The 26115-nt window shown below is 47.8% G+C and overlaps 15 protein-coding genes and 1 non-coding gene across 16 annotated transcripts; 8 read left to right on the forward strand and 8 right to left on the reverse strand.

Moving 5' to 3' along the window:
* Positions 1-563: 563 nt before the first annotated feature.
* B0J16DRAFT_373721 (uncharacterized protein) lies at positions 564-1258 on the forward strand (the record flags this gene model as incomplete). Its single annotated transcript, XM_046130536.1, has 2 exons — positions 564-936; positions 988-1258. The coding sequence occupies exons 1-2, from the start codon at positions 746-748 to the stop codon at positions 1256-1258; spliced, it is 462 nt and encodes a 153-aa protein (XP_045981640.1). The 5' UTR covers positions 564-745.
* Positions 1259-1899: 641 nt separating this feature from the next.
* Positions 1900-1971, forward strand: B0J16DRAFT_t176. The gene has a single exon. It is a non-coding gene; the product is annotated as a tRNA-Thr (tRNA).
* An 11-nt stretch (positions 1972-1982) lies between these two features.
* B0J16DRAFT_163013 (fungal-specific transcription factor domain-containing protein) lies at positions 1983-4415 on the reverse strand. Its single transcript, XM_046122242.1, has 5 exons — positions 4311-4415; positions 3710-4257; positions 3617-3648; positions 2232-3563; positions 1983-2177 (listed from the first exon to the last, which is right to left on the reverse strand). The coding sequence occupies exons 1-5, from the start codon at positions 4388-4390 to the stop codon at positions 2079-2081; spliced, it is 2091 nt and encodes a 696-aa protein (XP_045981641.1). The 5' UTR covers positions 4391-4415; the 3' UTR covers positions 1983-2078.
* Positions 4416-4626: 211 nt separating this feature from the next.
* Positions 4627-5997, forward strand: B0J16DRAFT_416327 (uncharacterized protein). The gene is made up of 2 exons (XM_046133561.1): positions 4627-5599; positions 5652-5997. Exons 1-2 carry the CDS (start codon positions 4713-4715, stop codon positions 5761-5763), a joined length of 999 nt encoding a protein of 332 aa, XP_045981642.1. The 5' UTR covers positions 4627-4712; the 3' UTR covers positions 5764-5997.
* B0J16DRAFT_321952 (Alpha/Beta hydrolase protein) lies at positions 5996-6835 on the reverse strand (the record flags this gene model as incomplete). Its single annotated transcript, XM_046125669.1, has 2 exons — positions 5996-6337; positions 6386-6835. 2 exons carry the CDS (start codon positions 6833-6835, stop codon positions 5996-5998), a joined length of 792 nt encoding a protein of 263 aa, XP_045981643.1.
* Positions 6836-7141: 306 nt separating this feature from the next.
* Positions 7142-8380, reverse strand: B0J16DRAFT_416328 (Alpha/Beta hydrolase protein). Its single transcript, XM_046133562.1, has 4 exons — positions 7907-8380; positions 7483-7854; positions 7360-7434; positions 7142-7306 (listed from the first exon to the last, which is right to left on the reverse strand). The coding sequence occupies exons 1-4, from the start codon at positions 8357-8359 to the stop codon at positions 7304-7306; spliced, it is 903 nt and encodes a 300-aa protein (XP_045981644.1). The 5' UTR covers positions 8360-8380; the 3' UTR covers positions 7142-7303.
* A 1679-nt stretch (positions 8381-10059) lies between these two features.
* On the forward strand, positions 10060-11187 carry B0J16DRAFT_416329 (exonuclease). Its single transcript, XM_046133563.1, has one exon. The coding sequence runs from the start codon at positions 10220-10222 to the stop codon at positions 11018-11020; it is 801 nt and encodes a 266-aa protein (XP_045981645.1). The 5' UTR covers positions 10060-10219; the 3' UTR covers positions 11021-11187.
* Positions 11188-11364: 177 nt separating this feature from the next.
* On the forward strand, positions 11365-12619 carry B0J16DRAFT_345553 (family 53 glycosyl hydrolase). Its single transcript, XM_046128286.1, has one exon. The coding sequence runs from the start codon at positions 11482-11484 to the stop codon at positions 12535-12537; it is 1056 nt and encodes a 351-aa protein (XP_045981646.1). The 5' UTR covers positions 11365-11481; the 3' UTR covers positions 12538-12619.
* A 191-nt stretch (positions 12620-12810) lies between these two features.
* Positions 12811-13667, reverse strand: B0J16DRAFT_416331 (uncharacterized protein; the record flags this gene model as incomplete). Its single annotated transcript, XM_046133564.1, has 4 exons — positions 13251-13667; positions 13090-13192; positions 13004-13039; positions 12811-12954 (listed from the first exon to the last, which is right to left on the reverse strand). Exons 1-4 carry the CDS (start codon positions 13292-13294, stop codon positions 12811-12813), a joined length of 327 nt encoding a protein of 108 aa, XP_045981647.1. The 5' UTR covers positions 13295-13667.
* A 209-nt stretch (positions 13668-13876) lies between these two features.
* Positions 13877-14933, forward strand: B0J16DRAFT_163030 (uncharacterized protein). Its single transcript, XM_046122243.1, has one exon. It carries the CDS (start codon positions 14166-14168, stop codon positions 14859-14861), a length of 696 nt encoding a protein of 231 aa, XP_045981648.1. The 5' UTR covers positions 13877-14165; the 3' UTR covers positions 14862-14933.
* A 128-nt stretch (positions 14934-15061) lies between these two features.
* On the reverse strand, positions 15062-15702 carry B0J16DRAFT_321958 (DOPA-like domain-containing protein; the record flags this gene model as incomplete). The annotated part of the gene is made up of 3 exons (XM_046125670.1): positions 15062-15339; positions 15392-15474; positions 15524-15702. 3 exons carry the CDS (start codon positions 15700-15702, stop codon positions 15062-15064), a joined length of 540 nt encoding a protein of 179 aa, XP_045981649.1.
* A 1288-nt stretch (positions 15703-16990) lies between these two features.
* On the forward strand, positions 16991-18469 carry B0J16DRAFT_345557 (uncharacterized protein). The gene has a single exon (XM_046128287.1). It carries the CDS (start codon positions 17090-17092, stop codon positions 18401-18403), a length of 1314 nt encoding a protein of 437 aa, XP_045981650.1. The 5' UTR covers positions 16991-17089; the 3' UTR covers positions 18404-18469.
* A 232-nt stretch (positions 18470-18701) lies between these two features.
* On the reverse strand, positions 18702-20072 carry B0J16DRAFT_401425 (uncharacterized protein; the record flags this gene model as incomplete). The annotated part of the gene is made up of 1 exon (XM_046132574.1): positions 18702-20072. The coding sequence occupies one exon, from the start codon at positions 20070-20072 to the stop codon at positions 18702-18704; it is 1371 nt and encodes a 456-aa protein (XP_045981651.1).
* Positions 20073-20529: 457 nt separating this feature from the next.
* On the reverse strand, positions 20530-21162 carry B0J16DRAFT_416334 (uncharacterized protein). The gene is made up of 3 exons (XM_046133565.1): positions 21045-21162; positions 20851-20993; positions 20530-20794 (listed from the first exon to the last, which is right to left on the reverse strand). Exons 1-3 carry the CDS (start codon positions 21107-21109, stop codon positions 20685-20687), a joined length of 318 nt encoding a protein of 105 aa, XP_045981652.1. The 5' UTR covers positions 21110-21162; the 3' UTR covers positions 20530-20684.
* Positions 21163-22262: 1100 nt separating this feature from the next.
* Positions 22263-24023, reverse strand: B0J16DRAFT_416335 (aldehyde dehydrogenase domain-containing protein; the record flags this gene model as incomplete). The annotated part of the gene is made up of 7 exons (XM_046133566.1): positions 22263-22471; positions 22530-22954; positions 23004-23302; positions 23349-23394; positions 23447-23573; positions 23629-23932; positions 23985-24023. The coding sequence occupies 7 exons, from the start codon at positions 24021-24023 to the stop codon at positions 22263-22265; spliced, it is 1449 nt and encodes a 482-aa protein (XP_045981653.1).
* A 1125-nt stretch (positions 24024-25148) lies between these two features.
* On the forward strand, positions 25149-25918 carry B0J16DRAFT_386283 (uncharacterized protein; the record flags this gene model as incomplete). Its single annotated transcript, XM_046131562.1, has 2 exons — positions 25149-25201; positions 25237-25918. The coding sequence occupies 2 exons, from the start codon at positions 25149-25151 to the stop codon at positions 25916-25918; spliced, it is 735 nt and encodes a 244-aa protein (XP_045981654.1).
* Between the last annotated feature and the right edge of the window lie 197 nt (positions 25919-26115).

Raw genomic sequence — 26115 nt, forward strand, 5'->3', positions numbered from 1 at the left:
TCGGTGCGGTGACTGATTTCTCTCATACCCTGACGCGTGCGGAGGTCCGCCAGCCTCACTAATAATTTAATGGTTGATTGAACCCAAAAGCACCGGAGAAACCCTCCGCCGTGTCTCGCAAAGCTGCATCGGAAAGTTGTCAATCCGAGGCCGACAGCCCTGTCTGTTTGCCTGTGGCCGAATGGTGTCATGCATGTCTTACTCTACGGGAGATGAGGTCACTTGGGGCGGGAAAAGGGATGAGGAAACAAAAGAAAATAGTCCAGGGCAAATGCACTTTATCACACCGAAGACAAGAATTAATTACGCCGGTCAGAAAGAATGGTGATCTAGACTGTAAAGACGTTTGACGTCGTAAGCACCATCCACCCTTGGCAGTGTCGTACAGAAGGCCTCAAATGAAGTCGAGACTAGTGACCCCAGCCCTATAGAGTACTCGGGTGCTCCAGCTCGAAAGCCAAGTATTATCCTTACTTGGCAAGTAAGGATAGCGCCCGTTACGCCATTATTACTAGCTTTTTCTCCAAATTGATCATAGACGGTTTGTTTGACTCAGGCAAAATCACCAAGCATTCCCTTCTTATTCAGGGCCGACAGCAAGGGACATGCAGATTCCCGGCGCTAGGCACTGTACATGAAATGATGCTTAGATCATTGCCTGTTTGCACTCGATGGCTTCGGCGATGCAAGTTGCCGTTGCACAGCATTACAAGATGTCGATTGAGATTAGAATTATAAGTAGTCTATGGCTTGCAAAGTCTGTAGAGTTCTTGTAATGAAATCTGTCACTTCTCACTCAAACATGGATTCTTCCGGTGCAAGCAACAAGCGAAAGCTGACAGAACTATACCCGATCGAGAACTCTTCGAGTCCTGACAAGATGGATGTGGATGAGCCCACGCAGATGATGTGTCTAAAACTATTCCTGCTGGTGGTGTACGTACCGATCTAATCACTGTGACTGTTCGCTGTACTAATGAATCACAGAGCGCAGATGAGCAAAGAGCAAGCCACACCACAGCGCATCAGCAACGTTGACGCGACACAAGTGCTCACCCATCTAGACTGTCTTAGCGTGGTAACGCGCAAAATGATCAGCACTGTAAATAGTTTGGAGGAAACAGTTCGACAGATTGACGGTATTATGAAAGATAGAGCGGGGCAGTTACCAAGTATTCTTTCGAGGGTGAGGATGGGCTGCGACGAGCTTATGGAGGCTTGTCAAGAGCGGGTGAAGTATTTGGATGACATGTGCTGATGGGGAGCACTCCAGGCGTTGAAGCCCTGTTGAGGCCCTGTAATTTTTAGCTGACCAGTTGTCAACATTGCGACAATGGTGCAAGGCGTCTCATGATGGGGATGCTATAATAAAAGCTCATACAAATTTAAGGCACAATCTTTATCTTTATTTATTAATCTTTAGAAATAGAACGGTAACCAAGACCATCGTTGAGGCATTACTTGCAAGCTGCGTCTTACTTGAAGCCCCTCTAGATACTCATTGTACTGTGGTGCCCTGAGTTGACCTGAGCCTTATCTTATCTAATCAATAGTCTGATAACAAGCATCAATAGACTGGCTCAGAACCTCGGCTTAACATTTGGCAAGGACGTAGGGTAAGCAGCCTGATTGTAACGTAAATTATGAAATCTCAAGTTCACTGATAACATTCTCATTGTAACATGTTTTAATGGATCTAATGAAGCATTTGTTCTTTTAATTCAGGACCTCATGTAAATAAATGTCTCGTTGTAAATGTTATCCTGTGCTATAAACCTGAAATCCGGAATTCAAGGTGGGAAGGCAACAAAAAGTTCACACGTATCATTGGAGCGAGTAAATGATAATGGTAGCATCCATGTACGTAGATTACTGGTAGGGTTCTCATCCAATAAGCGCGCCTCAATGGCTCAGTGGTAGAGCGTGTCACTAGTAATGACAAGGTCCACGGTTCGATCCCGTGTTGAGGCACAAACACGCTTCGGCGATTCTTTTTTTCTTTTTTCTTTCCATTTCTAATCCTATGAAACCATATTTATCATCTGTTTAGGTACCCAAAGCCCCAGGAATTAATGGTTCTAATCATTTGCCCCGAAAGGTCCAGCTGTTTCCATGAGCCACATATCGAGGTCGAACTCTTGCACATCAGGGTCTTGGAATTGGTTGTCGATCAATGTCTGGGAAATGGTCAGCTCCATGTTTTGCTCAGCGTATGGAAATAGTCAACATACCCAGTCAGTACTATCAATCATGTCCAAAGGATTCATGTAATCTTGAGGATCGTCTTCCATGTTGCTGGAAGAACCGCCGTCCAAAGTCTGCCACATCTCAGAACTTCCCGGAACCGATCTTGTGCTCAGAAACTCGTTCACACGATGGATGGTCGAGCCCAGGGCATGAGCAATGGTACGTGCTTCTGAAGTCGTCTTCTCGGCAGTAAGCCATATGCGGTGTGCGTTTTGGATCGTTGTCAAGTGACCCTGCAGCTCCTCATTGGAAGCTGGGCTATAAAGAGAGTCTGCCGCCAGTTTCATAGTGACAGTCAGATCTAGACATATGACCATAGCTCCCAATGTAAAGTCGCTCAGTGTCAATGAAGTTATCAACCACTTCATGTCATACAGCCGACCACCTGGCTGGGTAACGTGGTGCATTTCTGCTTGTATCTCCAATAATCTCCCAGCCGCCTTCAGACAAGCATTTCGGGAAGCTTCAGAGCGGCTGTCGCGTCGATACATCAAATGTTGGCGGTGAAGCACAATGATAGTCTTCAAATGCAAGAGAGCTAGTGTTGTTCTTGTAATAATGACACTCATTTCCTCAGTGATGAAGTTTGTGAGCGGCCTATACTTGAAGTTGTCGGGAATATTGTCGTAAGCCTTCCGTACTTGCGCGTCGAGAGAGAATGTGTCCTCCAACGAATGCGTGTTGGGAGCCCTTGTATGCTTGAAAACATTCTTGAACTCAGCCATAATGGACGCTTTGACGATAGAGTATAGGATTGTGGTGTTCTCTGAAAGTGGTCGAGATAGTGGCAGCTCTGTGATATCGGGGTGCAATTGGCCCTCGTTCAGATTTCTAGGTAGGTCTGTATCGCAGCAGTCCGACGGCACCATACTAGGAAGACCTAGTTGGAATGACATAAGTGCGTCGAGCTGGAATATACAGACCCAAACTCTACGTCTCATCTCGCCATCAAACGACGATATTCCCGTGTTGGGAGCTTTGGAAGAATCGCGATGGTAACCTTTGCATAAAGCAAGTTGAACTACCTTTCCCATGAGGAACCAGAGATTGGTGTCGGAGGCCCTGGCACGTAGCCAACAGCCAACAAGATGAAGGAGAAAGGCTTCGACAGCATGTTCCTTGGACCCGATGTAGTCACTTAGGAGGAGACACTGTTGAGTCTGTTTGGATAGAGCGCTGCTGGTTGGGAGTGGTACAGGCGAGCTTTTCGCCATGCCTGAAGCTTCAGAGACCCCAGCTGATAGACTAAGAAGGGCAAACAAGAGGGCGACCCATGTGGCGGAAGTGGATGTTGGCGCATTCCAGAATTCATCGTACTATTCAAATAGTTAGTAATGGTCACTGACCTGTTTCTGCATAGGGAGCATACCTCTTTTTGGAACTTTGTAGGGTGCAAAATCGCTAAAGGCAGGCCTGTTAGTCGTATGCCACTGGGTATCACCTACTAGCAAGTTCGACTTACGCATCATATTATAGTGCCATCTGAAGAACATCGATGTCAAAGTATCACAAACATGTTTCGGAGGCAAAGCCGCCAAGACTGTTTCCATGGACGCGCCGTTCGATGAACCAAGGTCAAAATCCAGACTTGTATCCTCGCGCGAGTTGAAACCAGCTTCAGGTGGACTGTTCTCTGACATTGATTCGGGGCTTTCGTTTGGAAGGTCTTCACGGATAGCTTTGATGTCATCCAATATAGACGACCAATGGCTTGAATCAAGATGGTTTGGTAGTCCACCGGGTCCGGCATTGTTGCTAATCCTAACCTCGCTCATGTCCTTGGCCACGCTGTTAGGGGAGATGTTGGCAGCCTCATTGGTGTTGGGAGATTGATTAGCACCTTTCTGCCCAGCCACAGCGACCAGGAGACTTTCCAAGTGCTTGAGGCGCTCCGCTACCGAGCTATTCTTTCCCACCCGCGACTCGCTTCGATCGGCGTTGGAGGCATACGAACATAATTTGTTTCTCTTAACGCAGGCATCGCACGGCAGGCCTCTGTTGCACTTCAACCTGCTCATGTCAGATACCCTATGGAGATCAAGAGAAAGGCTGGCCAGACTCACTTTCGTTGCCGGCAGGGCTCGCAGGACCTAGGCGGCCGATTCCGTTTGTCTATTTTCTCTTCACTGATCAGTATTCTCATCCTGTCAGATCTTGCTGGGTTCTTTTCTTTACCTGTTGAATTCATCTCGTTTATCGTGATGGTTAAACGGAGTAAGCATGTCCGATGGAAGGGAGATAAGCAAGATCCGCCGCTAAGTGAGAATGCGGATTTAATATCCCCGCCCGTGTCTGATTGGTCGTTGGTGTAAGCGGCGTTATTAAACCCGTCTCGGAGATGGAGCCATCGATGCTTGATGGAGATATATAACCTTCAACAGGAAGTCGCTATGAATGCTTTTGGAATATCATCATCATAATAATTCATTACAATCAATTCTTCACACCCATTTTCACAAGCAATCATGGTCATGTCAATCGCATCATCCGTCTATGGCATTAGCCATGTCATCTACTCCAACCTATTCGTCACCCTTCCATACCCCGAAACCAAGCAAGACCTCTCTGACAAAGTTATCATAGTCTCCGGTTCCAACACTGGACTGGGCTATGAATCATGTCAGCACCTTCTTCGTCTTGGTTTGGGCAAGCTCATCATGGCCGTCCGCAACCTCGATAAAGGCGAAGAGGCTCGTTCCGAGTTATTGAAGTTGACAAAAAGAGAGCCCGAGTCCATCGAGGTTTGGTTTCTCGATATGGCAAGCTACGACTCGGTGAAGAAATTTGCCGCGAGGGCGAATGCTCTACCAAGACTTGACGTTGTACTTGCCAATGCTGGCCTTGCCACTTCAGACGAATTTACCATGGTTGAAGATAATGAACGAACCATTATTGTCAACGTCATTTCAACTTTCCTTCTTTTCTTTCTTCTCCTACCAAAGCTTCGCAAGTCTACCTATCCTGGAAAGTTCGTCATTCCCAACTCAGCAACTCACTACTGGGCTCCGTACAAAGAAATCATCCCAGACGGGAAGACTGAGCCCATCTTTTCGCGGCTCAACGACCCTGCCAAGTCTGATATGGCGAACCGTTACTATGTCTCCAAACTCATAGTACTTTACCTCACACGAGAGATCGCCAGTCGTCTCGATGGCTCTGAGAAGAACAGTGTGATTATTAACACGCCCAATCCTAGCTACTGCAAATCTGGATTGATGCGCGAAAAGGCAGACCAAGTCCCTCCTGACTTCCTGGCCCGAACTGCAGAGATGGGAAGTCGGGCACTTGTTAGTGGTGTTCTCGCTGGCCGTGAGAGTAACGGGAAGTACATGACAAATAGCCAAATTCACGAGTAAGTTACTTTCTCTCAAATTGAAAACAGAGTGGAGACTAACTATAAATAGTCCGGCTTGCCATGTCACCAACAAGATGGGCGTGAAGATCCAGAGCGCTTTGTTCAAGGAGTTGCTTGAGAAGCTAGAGGCCATCGCTCCTGGCGTCACAAAAAGCCTTTGAAAGTAGAACGGCTTTGTCACTTGTCTGCGCGGCTTCTTGTCCTTTTTCTTTTGTTGTCAGTTTACAGGCTTGTTGGAGTGTCACCGTTGGATAATCGGGCTCCCTTGTGGGAAGCTGGGAGTTATTTATCACTTGTGTTCTTGTTTTAATTAGAGTTCTGTCAGAATGTTCACGATTTAATTGAATTCAATTAGATGATATTTGCAATCAAACCATATCACAATTGATCCTCTCACTTATCGCTCAAGCTGTTAACAAACTCCTCCACAACCCGAACCATCTGCTCTGGAGCACTGACCATAGGACAATGCCCAGTCTCCATATGCAGTACAGTTTCGTACCCCCCAGCTGCGATAATTCCATCCTGCCAAGCAGGAGCAATGCATTGATCAAGACCTGTTCTGAGATACGCCTTGGGGATGGCAACGTCTGTGTCAATAAAGTCTGCCTTGTGCAGGAAACATGCCCAGCTTTGCTGCTTTGGGAAAGTCGGCCAAACCTCATCTTGCTCCTCAGATGTTAGATCGCTAAAGAAAAGAGGTTTGGCGGACTCTTGCAAGGTGACAATCCCGTCCTAGCGATGTCAGTGTAACTATTTTAATGAGAAGCCAGTGCTTCGTACTTGGAATTCATGATAAGGCATGAAAGGGGGATCTTCATCAGAAGCCATCGCATTCCTGCCGCGGACAGCGAATGCGAATCCAGCCATATTTAAATAGCCGACGATACCTCCTGCGAGACTCCGACCATTCCGTTCTTTGGTTGTCTGACCCTGGATGCTCAACATGGCTGGTATACTGCCGTAGCTGTGTCCGATCAACACGACTTCGTTTCCCTGTTCGAAATGGCGCTCACAGGCGTTATGGATTGCCTTCACATCAGACTCGACCGTCTGGGCTGCAAGATCCTTCCATTTAGACGACGACACCGACTCTGTGCTAAGGTCAGCTGCACTGGGGGTATCAACTACATCTACGACATAGTTATGATCTCGCAGCGCCTGGGCAACTGTGGCGTATGGGTTGGGGCCCAGAAAAGCACCTGGAACGAGCAAGATGGTTGGCTTCGACATAGCTGTTGGGATCGTGATTAAGATGAAGAGGTCTGGAGGTTAGAACGCTTGGCATGGCTGCCTTTTATATAGCATATGAGGAGATGCGATGATCCTTTGTGCTTACTGTAAGCACAAGAAACCCGCGCTAGTGACCTGGCTCTGAGAAATTCAACTACTATAGCATAATGCCTCTGCTGTGTCAGCTTACAAAGAAAGGATCTGGGCTATCCCACATGGGGAATGTGTAGCTGGATCATGACCCATCAAATGTATCTCAACAAGGCACATCCCCGTGTGCTGATCGGTTGCTGCGGGTCTTAAACACGAATATGTAATCTTGATATTGTTATATGTACGAATCTTGGTAACTATATAGTTGACAGAAAGTTAAGCATGGCAAAACGTGCTATCCCAAAATTGAGAGGGAATCCAACGTTTGTCTCCGGAGAATCCGGAGCGAATCTGCAATTTGACATAGCAAATGGCTTACTGGTCGTCAAGTTAGTGGTTGTTCAAATATTTGGGGGCGTGAGATGGCTTACAGCAAGACCGAACCACTTGAGGTCCTCATCGGGGAAGTGTTCAACACCGTGGCCCTGGCCGTTACCCAAGAAACCCTGGAAGTTGTTAGTCACAAGCCTTCCCTGTTAATCTGCCGTACTCACCTGAAGCTTATCGCCAAAGATTTCTCGCTTGAAAGGGCTGCGAGGGAAGTTCTGGGTGGTGGACTTGGGGGTGGAAGAGTATCCGAAGATGCCAGACCACTGCTTGATAGTCTCGTAGTAGTTCTGGACGTTAAGAGTAGGGTCGACGGTTCCGTGGTAGATCTGCATCTTGGGTCGGGGTCCGTTGTAGCCAGGGTACATGTCCTTGACAATTTGGGCCCACTGCTGTTGAGTCTTGATCATCTTGCCCTGGGAGCACTCCGAGTTCCAAGCAGCGGGCTGGTTAGCCTGGCTCTTGAAGCAGCTAGCAGGGACACCGGCATAGGCAATTCCTGCGGCGAAGAGATCGGGGTAAGTGGCAGCCATGACGTTCTAGGAATGTTAGTCAAGGTTGTCATTGTCATCTTGTTGCAGTTTAACTTACGGTCATCATAGCACCGGAAGATTCACCGGTGACAAAGACTCTCTTGGCATCACCGTTGTATTCCTTAAGAACGAATTTGGCCATGTTGGCGATGGAAGTGCTGGAGCCACCGCCCTCATGGGTCAATGTCATCTTGGAAGAGACATCCCAGCAGTTGCCGGGAGTGTAAGGGGTCTGAGGGTAGATGACAATGTAGCCGTACTTCTCAGCATTGGTATGCCACTTGCCGCCCTGCATGTAACCTTGGGCAGTACCGGTGCAGTAGTGAAGAGCGACGACCACGGCAGGGTTTGGCTTCAAGTTCTTGGGGACATACAAGAACATACGAGTTCCTGTGGGGTTGTTGCCAAAGTTGGTGACTTCCTTGAGGGTTGATCGAGGGACAACCTCAGCTCCGAGAGCGAAGCTGAAGAGGGCGGCGACCCAGAAGCTGATGATGGACGATAGCTTCATTGTTACGACTGAGAATAAACGTAAGAATGACGTGCCAAGAAAGGTTCTGAGAATGGGAGCGAGGACATGATCTTATTTATTCTAGAATGCTGTCCCTAGTCGTATGGAGTGGAGACGTTGCTTCAAGTAAAGCGGACTTGTAGCCTCCGCTGCCGTGTTTCCCACGGCACTGTTGTCATGAAACTGGGCACAGATCTCTTGTCTCTCTGTCGGGCTAGGATTCTCCACACCGCAAGCTACATGATAAGATGTTCTTGGTGTAGTATCGGCAGCATGGTACGAATCAGGCTATTCTCTCATATGCCGGCCGGATTGGAACTTTTGCTGGGGCCATCCCCGCGAAATACCATGCAGGAAAAGTGCTTTTCTGGAGAACATCCCATCTTCTCATTTGATCAGAGGATAAAACCTGACTTTAGCCACGATCGTGGGATGTTTCAGTGGGGATCAGAGCGGTCATGAAACCTCCAGCCTTTCCGCTTTGGGTGTGGAGATGAGAGGGCCCGGCTAAATTGACGCTGTAAATGTATTCCACCAATCGCAACGATGTTTATGCCAAGATCCTTAAAACAACGATTTGATTACTTGATTTTACGACCGAGTTAAAGCCATATTTCCAGTTCTCATATCCTTGGGTTAATCAGTTGTAGATCTTTGGAAAGCGTCACATTGAGTGATGGAACCTCTCAGTCGCTGTCCGCATCCCTCCATAAGCCTGGTTTACGTTTGACTCTATATCCTCAAGGAGTGTCAAAGCGTTGTAAATAACGGATACTAGAGACCACTAACTACTGACAATGATGATGCATCTTCATCTCTTCAAACCTGCTGCAATCCCCGGGTGAAGCCGCGTACTCACTATTTTAACTGATACTGTTCCATTGAACTTGTGGCTGTGAATGTCTAGCCAAGTAATGCTATTGAATACTGCCTACTTGAAATAGTTGGTGAGTTCAATCCACACATAATTTTGTTCTGGGCGACCTCAGGCTATCCTTCTACCCAAATCTGGGAAGCAACAGCCTCTTGTATTTTACCACAATTATGGTCTATTTCAATTACAGACTTGAAGAGCTTTTTACTACACTGGGCGGAATGACAGTTGATCCTCTTATCAACAAAGTTATACATTTCAAGCATCATAAATCCTATGCCTGCACCAAACCTTTTCTCGCCCTGCCCCAATACAAGGTTTTCATCAAGTCTCGAATTTTCAAACCCTTGGTTGGTCTTCACAGTCAGGTACGATGAAACGACTACAGATTTAAGAGACAACAATTAGCATTCACTAATCGTAACTCCACTAAGGTAGCGGAATTCAAAATCGAACTCTTGGTGGTTATGGATGTTCAAAAGTACACCTCACGTACACGCGCAGTCACTCTCAGCCACTGAGGTGGCTCGGCTTAGTTCATAGTGGGGCGCTCTGGTAGGCAAAGAAAAACTTGCGTGAATAATTGACTTCCATTATTTGTTCTACGAGTGTATTACTGCGTAACACTAACTTTAATTATAGAACAAGTCATTCTGTTAAATGTTTCCCACCAAACCTTTACACTTTTAACTCCGCTGGAAGCATATGCTTTCCAACAAACTAGAATGAACGGAACCTTAAAAAGAATCAGCTCAAATTCAGCTGCCTACAGAGTCTATTCTCCTCTGATTTATAAAACCTTTATCCGCTCCTCAACTACTCGTCATGTTTTTTTCTCGAATTCATCTTGCCAACGCAAACTCCCCTACTTCCAGCAAGGATTTCCCAACCGAGAGGTAACCGATACAGCACCCTCAACTTCTAAGATATCGCAAGGACTCGACTTTCTCTTCAAACTACTCCATCCAAAACCCTACACATCGACAATGGACGTCATAACGAAGAAGCTCGAGACTACCAGTCTCAAGCTGGGCCCCTTGGTCGTCTGGGTAGACAACGAAGCTACTGTTTCGAAGCTCGTTGACACTCTTGATGGGCTCAAGAAAGGTCCAGCCTCGATATTTATCGATCTCGAGGGCGTCAACCTTTCCCGTCATGGAACGATTTCCATTATGCAAATCTACGATGCCGTCGACAAATGCGTGTATCTTGTCGACATCCATACTCTTGGAGCCAAATGCTTCTCCACTCCGGGCAAGGACCATCGCACCTTGAAGCATGTCCTCGAGGACGAAAACACCATCAAAGTCTTCTTTGACGTTCGAAACGATTCGGATGCCTTATACGCGCATTTTAAAATTGACCTCGCTGGCATCCACGACCTTCAGCTCATGGAGGTTGCTACGCGAACCTACAACAGGAGACTTCTCAACGGCCTTGCCAAGTGCATTGATAGAGACGCACCTCTCACCGAGCGGGAACGGGAAAACATGCTGGATGTCAAAGCAAAGGGCCGCGCACTGTTCCTCCCTGAGCAAGGTGGATCTTACGAAGTCTTCAACCAGCGTCCCCTTCCCGACTCACTTAAGTTGTACTGCGTTCATGATGTCCAGGTCCTTCCAAGGCTCTACGACTACTATGATAAGAAGATGAGCGACGCGTGGCGACGAAAGGTTCTGGATGTCTCGGTGGAAAGAGTGACCATGTCGCACAGAGCCGATTACGTTACATCTGGACGCTTTATGGCATTTGCACCTGCAAGCTGGGTGTATGGGAAGGAGGTTTAACACAAGCCCCTCTGATGTGTTACTGGTAAAAGTCCACATGTGGATGATACACTACCACATGCCACCAGATGCAGGAGTTCCTGGTCTTGAGTATGCAGTACGCGACTGGTCCTCCAAGCTACTTACAGACTGGTCAGCTGACAATATCGGTAGTCAATGCTCCGTCTCTACACATCGGACGACGGCAGTTCCCTTCCGATTTTCCCATCCCCTTCCAGAAGCCAGGTTTCATTCATGATTAAGGACTAAAGACCCTTGTCGGAATAATTCCTGAATTAGCGGGTATTTCCAGCTTATCCGCTACTCTAATTGGAGGGAAATTGATGGCCCCTGTCATGATCATACACAACTCGGCGAATTAACATCGTTCAACCTGGTAAAGGTAGCAGTGCTACTTAAGCCAGTCAATCCCACTTACTCGAAAATGGGCAGTCTAGTTGCTCATCGCGAAACATCTCAAGATGGCGACCCTCGCACGATTCTTGGTCTTTCTGACTTATTTCTTTTCGGCCGCTTTTGCCCTGCAATACCGTGGCGTCGACTGGTCTTCTGCGGCTGTTGAGGAACAGAAGGGTATCAAATACACCAACAGTGCCGGCGCCGCTCAGCCTCTGGAGCAGATCCTCGCTGCGAATGGCGTCAACTCTGTCCGCCAGCGCGTATGGGTTAACCCTTCCAATGGCGAATACAACCTCGACTACAACATCAAGCTTGCTAAGCGTGCGAAGGCTGCGGGCATGAGCGTCTACTTGACGCTGCACTTCAGCGACACCTGGGCTGATCCTGGACACCAGAGCATCCCAAGAGGATGGCCAACTGGTATCGACGACTTGGCTTGGAGACTTTACAACTACACTCAGGAAGTCTCGAACGCTTTCCAGGCTGCTGGTGTGCCGCCCGCACTCATCTCCATCGGCAACGAGATCACCGCCGGTCTCCTCTTCCCCACCGGATCTACCAAGTCGTACTACAACATCGGTCGTCTTCTCAACTCTGCTTCTTATGGCATCAAGGATTCTCGTCTGAGCCCCAAGCCTAAGATCATGATCCATCTCGACAAGGGCTGGGACTGGGGTACCCAAGAGTACTTCTACAACCAGATCCTCAACCAAAAGGGCATCACACTCGATGCCTTCGACGCCATGGGCGTTTCCTTCTATCCTTTCTACGGATCAGGTGCCACCTTCTCTGCTCTCGAGACTTCACTCACCAACATGGCCAACCGATGGGGCAAGCAGATCTTCGTCAGCGAGCTTGACTGGCCGACTTCCTGTCCTTCCCCTGCGCAGCCTTTCCCCAGTGACATGAGAAACATTCCTTTCTCTGCCGATGGCCAGGCGCAGTTTATCAAGAAGGTTGCTAGCATTGTTAGCAAGGTCCGAGGTGGAGCGGGACTGTTCTACTGGGAGCCTGCTTGGATGAACAACCAGGCTCTTGGATCATCCTGCCCTTCCAACACTCTGTTCTCATGGCCTGGAAAGGCTCTCTCCAGTCTTTCTGTCTTCAAGAGCATTTAAGCTTGTGTTCATCTGGCGTGATCACACAACGAGCCCAAGTACATAGTTACCCAACGGACATATATAGCATGCCAATTTAAACCACTCTCAGTATTAATTGTTTAATTTTCCCGGTACAGTGATTCAGTCGTACATGCGGCCAGCATTCCATGTCAAAGTAAACTTTAGGATGAGGCTGATGATCCCTTGATCTTATTATGTATTTTTGTATTATGAAATCTCACATCTCCACATATTTCACGTCTTGTTCCAAGATGATATCTTCTCAGGTCTCTAACAACGACCACGAACATCTTTAGGGTTCGCATAGCAAGTTCCCTTTCCATCAGCGCAGGGGAAGCCCTTGGAGGCGATTTCTCTGCACGCATCCTCCCACTGGTCACCAGCGAGCTTAGCCTCAGCATTTGCTTGAACGCACTATTTAATGTGAGCCATATGTCGTAACTTGGATGGAAGTGTCACTTACTCGGCCGGAAGGGGTATCATAGGTGGCGCCACCCCACTAGTTCAGTTAGTTCAGTTCGAAGCTATCATTGGGATATATAATCCTACCTTGTAACCTGCGTCATTGTACACCTTGCATGCATCTATGGTCATGCGGAAGTTGTAGGCATCGCCATTGTGGCAGGCACAGTTGTCGTGAAGCTTTGCCGTACTGTAATCAGATGGTGTTAGGTAAAGTACGGTAGGATATGGGTCACGGTTGTCCTTACACAGCGGTGAGGAGAACAAATGCAGTGAGAGCTTTGGCGAACATGGTGTATGACTAGGATGGAAGCTTGAAGCGATTTAACAGTAAAGACAGTTACAAACAATGAAAGAGTGACGGTGCAATTGCAATTGAAAGAGTGTAAGTCAACAAATGTTGGATGCGGTGGTGTTGGTAAAGATCAGAGACAGTTATCAAGAGAAGCGGCCCATATCATATAACCACAGAATAAGGGATACGTAACTGCCGAACGGCATCATCCGAGCTTTCCCCGTCAATGCAATCCTGCTAATTATCTCAAGACGGCATATAGCCATCCTTAGCCTTGGCAACATGACCTGAAACACGACAACTTACTCATTCCAAGTGATCAGCGCAGCTGCCATCCCAACCCTAGCCTTATCTGCCTTGTCAAAATCGTATTAGCTTCTCAATATGGAAATACCAACACACGGCAAATCCGAATTATGGGGAAATCTTCGACGGGATGAGACCAAGCGACAAACTCTATTTTGAAATGCATGATGGCGGGAATACGTGAAACGCGGAACAGATTTCCCCGTGTGGAGAAGGGAGAGCTTTGACGACTTTCATTTGCTGATGATGGGTCAATGCCGTATCAAGGATGAAAAGATGTCAGGGCGATGGAGGTTATACGCATTGCCCGTTTGGGAGTCAGAGGGTCTTTACAGGGATGGGGGTTCGGCAGACGAGTCACTGCATTGATCAGGACGTGGACCGTAGATGTTGAAAAGATAAAGAAGGTCCGCCTGGAACGGATAGTCTTCTCGGGTCAACAACACTGCTCGTATACATTCATTCACTCTTTTGAGTCCCACGGTCTTTACCAACCACAGTCACTCTTTATCTGACTCAAGAAATTATCCTGCTTTAATTGTTATTATTCGCATCTGTCACCATGATCCCTTCTACTCTTCTCGCCCTCCTCAGCCTTGCTGCTTTTTCTCAGGCAGCTGCCACACCCAAGATCCTCGCCTCAGACGACATCATCGTCCTCAAGACTGATGGCACCACCCAAATCATGAAGGCTGCCGACCTGGAAGCTCTCGAGACCGCCCCCGCCGCCAAGAACTTCACAGCCCCTTCCACCAAGGCTATCCAGCGTCGCGACTGCAAGGACAGCACCGAGGTCCAGGTCCTCTCCGACAAGGAGTTCGTCAACTGGGACGTCCCCATGTCCCCCGTCATCAGCAGCCTTGGAGGCTCCAAGGCCACTGTTAGTATCTCCAACGGCAAAACCATCGGTAACACTGTCACCGGCGGCGCGGGCGTTAGCATTCCTCTTCTCAAGTCGCTCCTCAATGTTTCGCTCAAGATCGACTACTCGAAAACATGGTCTTCTAGCCAGACCCAGTCGCTCAGCTTCACAGTTCCCGAGAACCAGCACGGTATCATCGTCAGTCAGCCTTATGTGCGACGTGTCCAGGGCAACGTCATCGATGGTTGCACGGGTGAGGCTAAGGATGAGTTCATGTCTGATTCTTACGAGAGCCAGTCTTATGGCGATATGGAGTGGGTCAAGGGAATTATTCGCCTCTGCAGCAGCGAGACTTACCCCATTCCTTTCTGCAACGGTGAGGGCGAGCACAAGTAAACGCGATGGAAGGTTTCGGAAGATCTTGGAAGATGATCTCAGCCCATGTTCACCACAGATAAATAGCCATATTAGTCTTGGACTCCATAATGTACCTACTGTTAATGTCAGCCTGCATTACGTATCGAATTTTGGCGCAATGAAGTATTGCTTGTTTATTTAATTTGCCTCTCATAACACAACGCTTGGCAGTACAGTGATCACGAGGTTTGGTTGAAAAGACTCAGATCTAAAGGGATTCTCTCGCCCATCCAAATCGCCCTCTCCAAATGATCCCTCTTCATCGAAGCCCACTTGTCCACGCCTTCTTCAGGGATAGTATTGGGATGAAGAAGGGCAGAAAGGGGTCCCCGCCAGACATTCAACCATGGAATAAATGCTCCGAATTGCGCCGGTGTAAACAAATTCACCTCGAACATGGCGACGGGATGAGGTCCAATGGGTTTATCCCAGATTTTGTAGACTCGCAGCTCGGGGACTAGGTGTGTCAGAATAATGGGTTAGGTATAATTGAGGATAATGTCGCTTACATTCTCGCCTAATACGTTCCCAGAGCTCTTTGGCGTATTTAGTTTGTTCTTCATTTGATTGGAGATAGTAGATGTGAACATCACTGTACTTGTTAATCGTCATTCGGACCATTCGGTTCATGATTTACTCACAATCCACCACGCTCGCTCCGATCCAGCGGCTCTATAAACTGATCATACGCGTCGCTACGCTTTTCCGAAGGTGGGTTGACATAGCTCTTTCCATCCGCCGCCATCTCGCTTGGCAATGGTGGAGCATCTTCGTACCCTGTCAGAGGGGAAGGATACTTGAAAACTGAAGCGTCACCCATATTGACGGTTTATCTTGTAGATTTTTTTTGAATGAAATTTGAGAATAGTCGAATGCTTTAAAGGTAGTGAACGCGTTCTTTGTCTCTCAGTGCGGGGGATGTCACCCCGGTAGTTGCGTGATGCCTCATCCCACCAAATTGAATTAATAAGCCAGAGTTAGTCAGCGTGATGAGAAGGTCAAAGCGCAGAAAACTACCCTGTAGTACAGAATTCCGCAAGACTCATCTTTTTGATGATAGATTAACTCAAACATCTTTCTCAATCGCTATTTTCTTCAATTGCCGTCCTTGTATATAATCTCCTGGGCAAAGGTCCAATTATGGTACCGCTGGTCGTGATGTGGTTTACTTTGGAGGGAGGAGACTGTGTCTACATTTGCAATTTTGTTGAGAAGTCATTCCAAATTCCACTCTATGCTCCTGATTTATCGACATAATTCTCAATGCAGCCAACACCATGTCTTGTTTCCCAAGGTGGATTTGCAATAAATGACATTCATCATCATTTCGAAAGCTTCGTAATCCCTTGTGGCTATGTGAACTCTTGACTGCTCGCGTGACACTCTAAGCAGGGTCAACTGCCTTGCTTGAAGCTAAAGTCAGATCTGATGTCCGTCTTACCCAAGCCATGTAAGTCCGTCTTTGCATGTGGCTGAGACGTGCACCCCTGTAATTATCGTCAGCTTCCTTGATGTCAACCCAGTTGCTTATCACAAGCTTAAACGTTTATTGGGTGGGCCTCGGGCAATTTTGGCCGGACCCTTCGACATGTCATATCCGTCGGAAGCTTCCTTTTACCATTGGAAGAATCGGCCAACTCCTGCGCCGAGAGTCTAGCTAACCCTTTTCTTGCAATTCTCAACCGAGTTTCCGAGCAATCTTCAGTATGACATAGCCAGTAGGTATATAAGCACGAGGTACTTCGTCAACGAAAAGTCAATTATTCGCGACGTCTTGGCTACGTCAAAACATAAAACGGTGACGGTTGTCCTGCGGACTCTCGGCCGAAGGGCTACGTGGACAGTGACTGTCTAGTGAGTGCGAGAGATAATCATAGTGCAAACATGGCTAGAATGAGGCTGAGGGACGTTTCTGAGACCCTGACATGATGCCCAGGAACAGAAAATGATGCGTGCTCGTCAGGGTTCAGCGGATTCGAAAGAGGAACAGAGTATCCGATTGGTCAATGGAATGTCACTAGCCGAGTGCGACAACCTGGCTGTGCCGTTATAAGCGGTCGATACGTGTGCCAATGTCAATGACGTCAAACCAGATTAGTTTCATTGATCTTATACCCATTTCTTGATCGTTGTTATTTCCTTTAATAACTCCCAAATCGAATTCAATCTTTGTTAAAACAATTGTTTTAGCCATCCATTCCACCACAATGAATCAATTGAATGAAACAGACCAACAATCTGATTCCTTGGCATCAAGATCAGCATCTCAACAACAATCACCAGCAACCTCGTCACCATCTTCTTCACCACCGCCTTTCTCATCATCACAAATGGCTGATATTGGAACTGAATCTGGGAATCTTTTTCGCCTAAAGGACGTCCTGTCATATTTCGCTGCTGTCAAGGGCGATCTCTCCAACGTCACAGCCCCGCCTTTTATCCTCGCCCCGAGATCGGCTATCGAGATCCCAGCCGCCTGGGCATGTCATCATGATCTCTTCCTCCAACCTTCCGAAGAACCCGATCCCGGAGTAAGGGCGCTTCTGTTAGCCAAGAACTATGTGTGCAGTTTGAAACAGCTTGTTGGTGCAGATACAGAAGATGCGGGCAAGAAGCCATTGAACCCATTCCTGGGTGAACTGTTCCTTGGATCTTTCTCGGATAAGGCTGGCTCGCAATCACAATTAATTGTCGAGCAAGTATCGCATCATCCGCCAGTCACAGCATGCTCGATATATAACAAAGAGCGTGGGATATCGTCAAGAGGGTTTGTGGGACAGGAGACATCGTTCAGTCTGGTTAGCGGAGTCGCAGTACGACAGACAGGTTATGCAATTATAAAGGACGATAAGCACGACGAGAAACACCTCATGACTATGCCGACTATTCTAGTCAAGGGAGTCGCCACAGGGAATCCATACCCAGAACTCGAGGGCCCAAGTTACATCACCAGCTCAAGCGGATATATGACCAAGATCGATTTCCATGGAAAAAGAGCTTTCGGGTTTGGTGAGAAGAACCAAGTTGTTGCTGAAGTCTTTGCACCAGACAACAAGAAGGAACCGCTATATCGCATCACTGGCCAATGGACTGGCGAACTAGTTATCCAAGACTCATCCAAAACCACCCTCGAAGAATTCCACGTCGACAGAATACCAATATCACCACTCAGCGTCGCACCCATAGATAAGCAGACACCATGGGAATCACGGCGAGCCTGGTCCAAGGTTACCCAAGCGATTAAAGATCACAACATAGAAAAGGTGTACGCCCACAAGAGTGCCATCGAAGACTCTCAAAGGAGAAGACGGATGGAAGAGGAGAAGAAGGGCGCTGAGTGGAACAGACTGTTCTTTACAAAATCTACAAAGGGGGACGCAGAGGCGGAAGATCTGCTAGCTATGATTCCTGAAAGGCTTGACGGTATAGACTTTACCAAGACAAATGGGTCTTGGACATTTACCGGACAGAATGATGCGGAGGAGTTGATGGCGAATTTGAACACGGAGACATTACCGTGATAAATAGATTTTCTAATAGCGATACAAGAACAGGACACGCCACAAATACAGAGTGATTCAAGATACACATGACTTTCTAGTCTCTTCATTGAGGACTGAGGCGTGGAATCTGAGACCATGAACAATGAAAGTGATGTGATTGACTCAATCTTGTTGTTTCTATTTGATCTAACCTACCAACATCTAGCGATGACAACCACTAAAACACCCGAGGATATCTAGCTAAGTCTTTTGAAAGTCACGTCTCTCAATGCGTACAGGTTAAATCAATACAACGAATAATAACACGGCTATGAACCTAATGCCAAATCCGATGATATAGGTCGGCTGCCATTGTTTTTCGTAGTCCCATGGGCGACAGGATACTTTCTAAGGCAAAGAGATAGGCGGCTAGCAAAGATCTGTCTGTGTTCGAGTCAAGCTCTAAGTCAGGCACTAAGCCTAAAAGCTTGAGTCTGCTCTCTTCCCAGAACGCGAAGCCCAACGGATGAAATGAGTCGAATGCAACGGAGTCGGGACGTCGTGGGTTGTATCTCAAGGCCGAAAGAAGATGAGAGCCAAAAGCTGGGTAGGTAAGTGTGTACTCAATTAGGTCCCATTGAGGGGGTTCCTCTGGTGTCGAAGGCGTCAGCTTGACGTGTGATGAGAGTGAGCACGTCGGGATCCCTGTTACCCATCGGTTATCTGCCGATGGTGTGGGTGCTCGAGGTAGTCGAAAATAGATATAGCTCCTGTATCGTCCGCGAGTAGCGAGATACCCCACCGCCGCCTTGACCTCTGTTGTAGCATCGAACTCAAATTCCACACGGGGCCCCAAACAAAAACGTATCAGATATGACCAATCATTCTTGTCACGCAGCCTAGAAACATCGTCATTGGACCAACCAATCGTCTCGGCCCTACATTCGACAAAGTACTTCAATTCGCCCAACATTTTTATAACCCACATGGCCCGGACGACTCGAATCTCTTCCGGCCACATGGGCTGTCCCATGTCAGCCGATGGAACAGGCGTACTGACGACATGAGAGTCCTCAAGCTGTTCATGGCAAAGTGCTATATCGTCATCAGACGGACGATGAGCAGGATGTAAAAGCTTGAGCTTTGGATCTCTTAGACGTGCTAGGTAACTAGACAGGCAAGATTGTGACAGTCCCGAGACATGGTATGCCGTTGCGACGACCGATCTTGAAGTATGCGCTGTGGTCCGTGGAAGGGATCCCGGGCCCAGGTCCTGCTTGGGCCTGTCGAATATGCGAGGAAATGGGTTGTGCTTCGGATCTTGCAGCCACTGGCGATGCTCATTGTGATCGCAAAAATATGTGAAAAACAAACTGTTCATAAAGATCTGGAATTCCTTTAAATTGTCGAAAGGAAGTTTTCCAGATCGCATGAACACCATTGCTCGTATTAGCTTCCTAATTCTTGGTGGCGTAATCGAGTTTGGTCCCGAGAGTACGCTTTCGATCATGGTATTATGGTAACAGTCGAAGAGGCGCCATACCATGGGCGATGCTCGCATGAGGTTCCATAGTGTGTCGAGGCTTGGAAGACTCCCGCAAATCTGAAGGAGGATATCTGCTGGAAACTCATCTAAAGGGTTTGCAATACTCGGAGGTGGGTCTTTCTCTTCGGCATGATTCGTGATTGTTGGCGTGGTGGGATACATGGTGGGTGGACGGTCGATTGGAGCGAGGTGATATCTTGATATTTTCGGGAAGAGAGAATGGCTCAGGGTCTCACTAATAAAGACACATGAACAGAAATATTGTGGGCGACCCATTTGATAAGCTTTGTTTAATGACAGAATTTGCATGTGTCTCGTTCCTACTGGCTCTCGAGAACCATGAAAGTCAACTTGATAGAAACCTAGGCAGTTGTACGGCGACACTTAATTGGCCAACGCAATGGTAGGGTTTCGGTACCAGGTGGTATGATTCATCTTGGCGTCTTCTGATAATTATGTTCTACTACAAACGCCTTTCTGTGCCGAATGCTTCTTACCCAGGAGGTCATCACAAATGTTAATCTCAACGTGTCATCTGGAGCAAGTTGTTTCAAATCGTCTATGGGCACTCAACCAAAAAGAGGATATTGGGATAATGAGAGATTGTATTTGTACTTTGCTAAGATCTCTTGACGGGAACGACTGTGAGAAATGCTTATGCTAGAACATGGCCATGACCAAGGCTTTCCACAAGACCTATGTTCTGCGTTGAACTCTCATATAGAATGACCTCGGAGAAGTCCGATATGCCCCGATACTCTGGCACGAATGGTCTTAAACAGTGAAAACAGCGTAGAGACCAGCGGTTGTACCGATGCACTGTCCATCCTGCAGATTACCAGTGAAAGGCTGGCTACCATCAGCACGGTTGCTGAAGCCGCGGTCTAAACAGAATCGTCAGTATGTCTTTCTAAATTTCGATGTTGGGTGTAGGACTTACAAGAGAGGCCAGATCCGTTGGAGTCAACGTAAAGACCACCACGGGAGCCAGCAGGGCCACCAGAGTGGTAGGTACCGCCCTGGTTGGGGTTGTAGTCGATGAATCGGGAGCCGATGAAGTTACGGCAGCCGGTATCAGAGTAGCTACATGTTTGTTAGTGTTTTGTTATAGATGTGTGAAGAGTGGTGACGAACAAGTTGACCTTGATAGAAGCGGCCGTGGCCAGGGTGGCGATGGAGAGGAGGCTGGCGAAGTGCATTGTGAAAGTTGACTTGTTGAGATATAGTTGAGTTCTTGGTTGTTTGAATGAGGATGTGAAGCTTGATGGTTAAGACAAAGAATGGATGTATCGTACCTCTTTATACTTGTGATCTTGCCTCGTTGCTTCAGCGTTTGTTGACCTCCTTCCTTAACTTCACTAGTCTAAAATTGTAGGTACAGTTTCTATTCCTTGTTGAGGTTCTTACAAAGCACATGGGAATATCTCCATAAGCTGTAGTCGTTAGGGTTATTGCGGAATCGAGGGACAGATCATGGTCCAGCCAAACATCGAACCCTGGTTGATAGAGCGGCCGACTTTTCGGAGGAAGCTTTCCGTACGGAACCACGACACAGTCTGTGCCGCATAACCGGCTATGAAGATCTTTTGTTACAACTCATTGAAATGTAAATCCTACGTGCATTGCCTGAAGTGATAGTTGGTGTCCCTAGTTGGGGCGAAAGCGAGAGAACACCACTTCGAGGCTGAAGAAGGACCACATCATGGAGCTACAGTCTGGGGTTAATTAGATCATTCGTTCAAAGGAAACAATGCGAAACTACCTTTTCGCATTGGTCAACTGATTTGCTTAGTGGCGGGTACCTCAACTCTAGTCAGGGGCCAGCCGAATTCAATCAACATAGGCACGATCAGCCAGTGTCCAATCAATGGAGACAGATGAGGCACCACTACACCAACATCCATTATCTCCATGGTCTAGAAGCGAATTGTTTGCCACGAGTGGATAGCTTCCCCGTGGGTTTGCCCTTATTGGTCCATCAATTGGAGAGGCGGGCAGACGGGCGGGCGGGCGGGCGGGCGGGAAGTCGGCTTCGGCCCTTCCCGCCCGCCCATCCCCTGTCGTATTGACATGAATACGAATATCGTCAAGTTCCTGTGCACATTCCTGCATCTGAAGGCGTCTATGATTGGCTGGTACTAATCAACAATGAGCGGATAAAAGCTTGTGTGTTCTTCACGTAAGCAAGTATAAGCATAAAGGATAGCTACATAATCAGTATGCATAAGCGATGGACATTTTGGGACAGCATAAAAGTCCTTTCGGTTTGCAATTTAAATGCCAGTGCTACCAACCACTACTAATGAAGACGAGGCGCTGCGTAAACTCCTGTCAGCGACACGAATCAAGGCCCTACTGCATGGCGATCAAGGTGGCTTTGGTCTGCAGATACTCCATGATACCCTCCAGTCCAGACTCGGATCCTGTGCCGCTCTGCTTGAACCCGCCCACTGACATCATTGGAATGACGCCCAATGAGCCTCCGTTAATGCCGACAACACCTGCTTCAAGCTGATCCGAGAGTCTCAAACCTCGGGCCAGGGACTCGGTCCAGACATATGCTGTTCAAAACGTATTTAGCACTCGAACTTCTCAGATTCTCTGTCGGGTGATTCTTACCTGCGAGACCATACTCTGTGTCATTAGCCAGCTCAATAGCCTCCTCCTCAGTATCAAAAGTGACCACAGTCAAGACTGGCCCAAAGATTTCCTCTCGTAGGACCTTGGCATCCGACTTCGGGTTGATGAAGATGGTGGGTGCAACGAAGTAACCTTCGTCTCCAACACGATGTCCACCCACTGCAAGCTCAGCCTCTTTCTTGCCAGACTCGATGTAGCTCATCACACGATCATACTGAGCTCCATCTGCGAGTGGACCCATGAAGGTCGTGGCATCATTAGGACTGGCTCCTAGGGTAGAAGTAGCGTGAGAGTATCGTGTCTTTAGGTTCTCGATGAATGACTCCGCGATGTCGCGCTGGATGTACACTCGGCTTGGAGCCGCGCAGACTTGTCCTGAGTTGAAGAGGAACATATTGGTGCAGCTTGACAAAGGTTAGCTGGACTCAGGGTTTGTTGGAGAGGATATCTTACAAATCGATGGCCTTATCAGCATTTGCGTCATTGAAGACAAGAACGGGCGACTTTCCGCCCAATTCAAGAGCCACTTTCTTGAGGTTCGACTTAGCAGCCATCTCTTGGATCTTTCTACCCGTGAAAGCTGAGCCAGTGAACGAAATCATGCGAATCTTCATGTGGGAAGCAAGCAGGGAACCAGTCTCCGCGGCACCATTTAGGATGTTGATAACGCCTGGTGGGAATCCCGCTTCCTTGATCAGATGTCCCAGTTGGAGCATGCCCAAGGGCGACTTCTCGGACATCTTGTAGACAATCTATACCCGATTAGAAGATGTCTCGAGAACATTGGAGACTTCATACCGTGTTGCCTGCAGCGACTGCTGGGGCGATCTTCAAGCCTAGTTGGCTGTAAACAGTTAGTATTAGAGCGAGAGTCTAAGAACCTTAGAGAAGCTCACATGGCCGAACCGTTCCAGGCACTGATACCAGCGACAACACCAAATGAATGATGGCTGATGATCTTGTAGACGCCATTCTCAGGAGCCAGCTGCTCGCCACGGATCTTATCAGTCCACCCAGCATAGTCTAAAAGATCAGTTAACTTCATAGTCATATCGAGATTATTATTCCTATGACTTACAGCGGAACAAGTCAATCATCATCTTGGTGATATTCATCGCAATGCTGATAGGCTGACCCATCGCAATCGTCTCAAGCTCAGCCAGATCCTTTACCTTGGCTTCCATGAGATCGACCAGCTTCGACAAGCACTCGGTTCGTTGAGCTGCGGTATACTTTCCCCATGAACCTTTGTAAGCTGCCTGGGCCGCATCTACAGCATCATCAACATCTTGTGGGCCAGCGACATGGACGTTGCTGGTGACGAGCGAGCCATTAATGGGGTTGTGGACGCTGAGCTTCTTGTCGGACTTTGCATCGACATACTTGGTGATGGAGTTAGCCTTTAGTAATAATGTTCTGAGTAATTTGGCGTACCTCGTTGTTGATGAAGAGTTTGGTCTCGAAGTTGGTCATGGTGGAAGAGTGATTGAGTAATCAGTGAATAGTGTAATATGTCTTAGTGATTTTCGTATAGTAAGACTACAGTGGACTTTCATATCTTTTATAGAGCTCCATTCCTGTTCAATATTCGTAAATACGACGAGAGAGACCAATCGTACCTTACGATAATCCGTCTGACCATCAGACTCGACCACCGGATTTAAGCCTTACCGGCGATTCGCACACTATCTCCGTTCCATATCGTACCAGGCACATCAGAATCCAATGTTGGGAACAAAACTCTAAAGGAAGGGTAGCTGATCGGCGAATTCTTTTCGAAGCCACTCCGCAGAACCTTTCGCCCCCAGGAGGAATCTCACCCACTTCCGCCAGATCTTACTGCCATTCACAGAGCGGAGAATTGATTAGTCTCCGCAACATACAGCTCGCCGTTCCTCCAATCAGATCAACTGTTTCAGATGGGAATCTTGTTTGCCACCCCGACTCGACATAAACTCCGCAAGCCCAATCGTCATGAAATAAGCATAAATGCAATGAGTTTTCTTTTTAGCAATTATGTAGCGACTGCCTTGGTTAATGCCACGTGATTGCCATGGCATCTTTCCATGTCAGCATTTACACATGAGACTACCGGGAAAGATTGGACAGATAATACCGGTGTGATCATGTATGGTTCTGACGGGCACTTGGGACTGTTCTTGTTACAAGGGAAAAAAGCCGCATCGAAGCAAGGAGGGCATTTATGCTGTGTCCAAACCTTAGGTATAGGGCAGGGCAAAAAGGAAAAAAAAAGGTCATATGTGGGCAAAGGAGTCAATGCCCCGTGCAAAGTGTAAATATCACCGAAAACCTTATCTGATCATCGTTCTTGTTACAAAAGAGAACTTCAATTTCTATACATAGTTATTCAAAACGATGATGTTACAAAGGAAATAGTTCATGCATCCACGCTGAACAAGGAGCCATCGCTGTTGCCGCTGTACGTAAACCCACACTTGCCATTACCAACAACAAACCCAGCTCCACTATCAGCACCCTTCTTCTACATAAAAAAGTTAGGATGGTTTCCTTGTGTCTTGCAAGTAGATCCCGCATGGTAAAGCAAAAAGCAGTTACGGTTCTTGGCACGATAAATCCATGTCTCACAGCTTGCAAACTGCATACAAGAACTGCAGCACAGATCCAGCACCGTTCGCCACGATCTGGAAGTCTGATGGGATACCAGGACCGTTATTGAGCACGTTGGTGACGAATTATCCTGTACTTCCGCTGTTGAAGTCGGGGCCGAACATGTTTCCTTCGGAGCAAGCGGCGTATTCTGTTGGACTGGTAGTCCATTGAACAAGTATCCTCTGATAGAGCCATTTGAGTCTGACCCTATTGCCGAAGGCTGCATTGGTTATGTCAATGATGGGACAGCCTCAGGAGCCTCTGCCGGCAATGAAGTTGGTATGTCTGGCAATGGTCTGGGAGGTGGAAGTGGGATGTTCGGAACACGTCCTGGATCGAAGCCAGTGCCAATCTTTGACCCGAAGGCTGCTAAGACCGAGGCAAAGAGCCAGGCCAAGTCTGCTAAACAGAAGGTGACAACTCAGGGCACGAGCTCTAAGAGCAATGGCAAGAAGGCCAGCAACTCAAAGGTTGACACGAAGAAAACGACGGCCAAGACGAAACCAACGGCCACCTCCAAGAAGCCACAGTCGTCGAAGACCAAGCAGACAAAGTCTGGAGCCCCTCAGAAGGCTACAGCTACTGCAAAGAAGGCTTCAGCTGCATGCACACCATCAGCAACTGGCAACACCAAGTTGCCTCCAGGGACTATTTGCAACAGGGTGGTGACTAAGGCGAGAGCTCCGTCCAAGTCCGTCATCGGAACAACGGCTTCGGTGGAGAGTGTAAGTGCATGAGCTTTGGTTACAACGCGAGCAAATCGTGTCGGCTATATGGCAAGAACTTCGAAGGTCTTAGGGTAACTTCTGGGAAGGGAGACGCTACGTCGTCGTTCTACGATAGGAACTGCTACGTGTATAGTAAATGTTCCAAATAGCTGAACAGGGTTTAGGAGATGGTACACGGACACTAGCTACATCAAATATTTACTTTG

The sequence above is a fragment of the Fusarium flagelliforme genome, assembly GCF_020744385.1.
Source record: "Fusarium flagelliforme strain FIESC 12 MPI-CAGE-AA-0113 chromosome Unknown B0J16scaffold_5, whole genome shotgun sequence".
Classification (NCBI taxonomy): Eukaryota; Fungi; Ascomycota; class Sordariomycetes; order Hypocreales; family Nectriaceae; genus Fusarium; species Fusarium flagelliforme.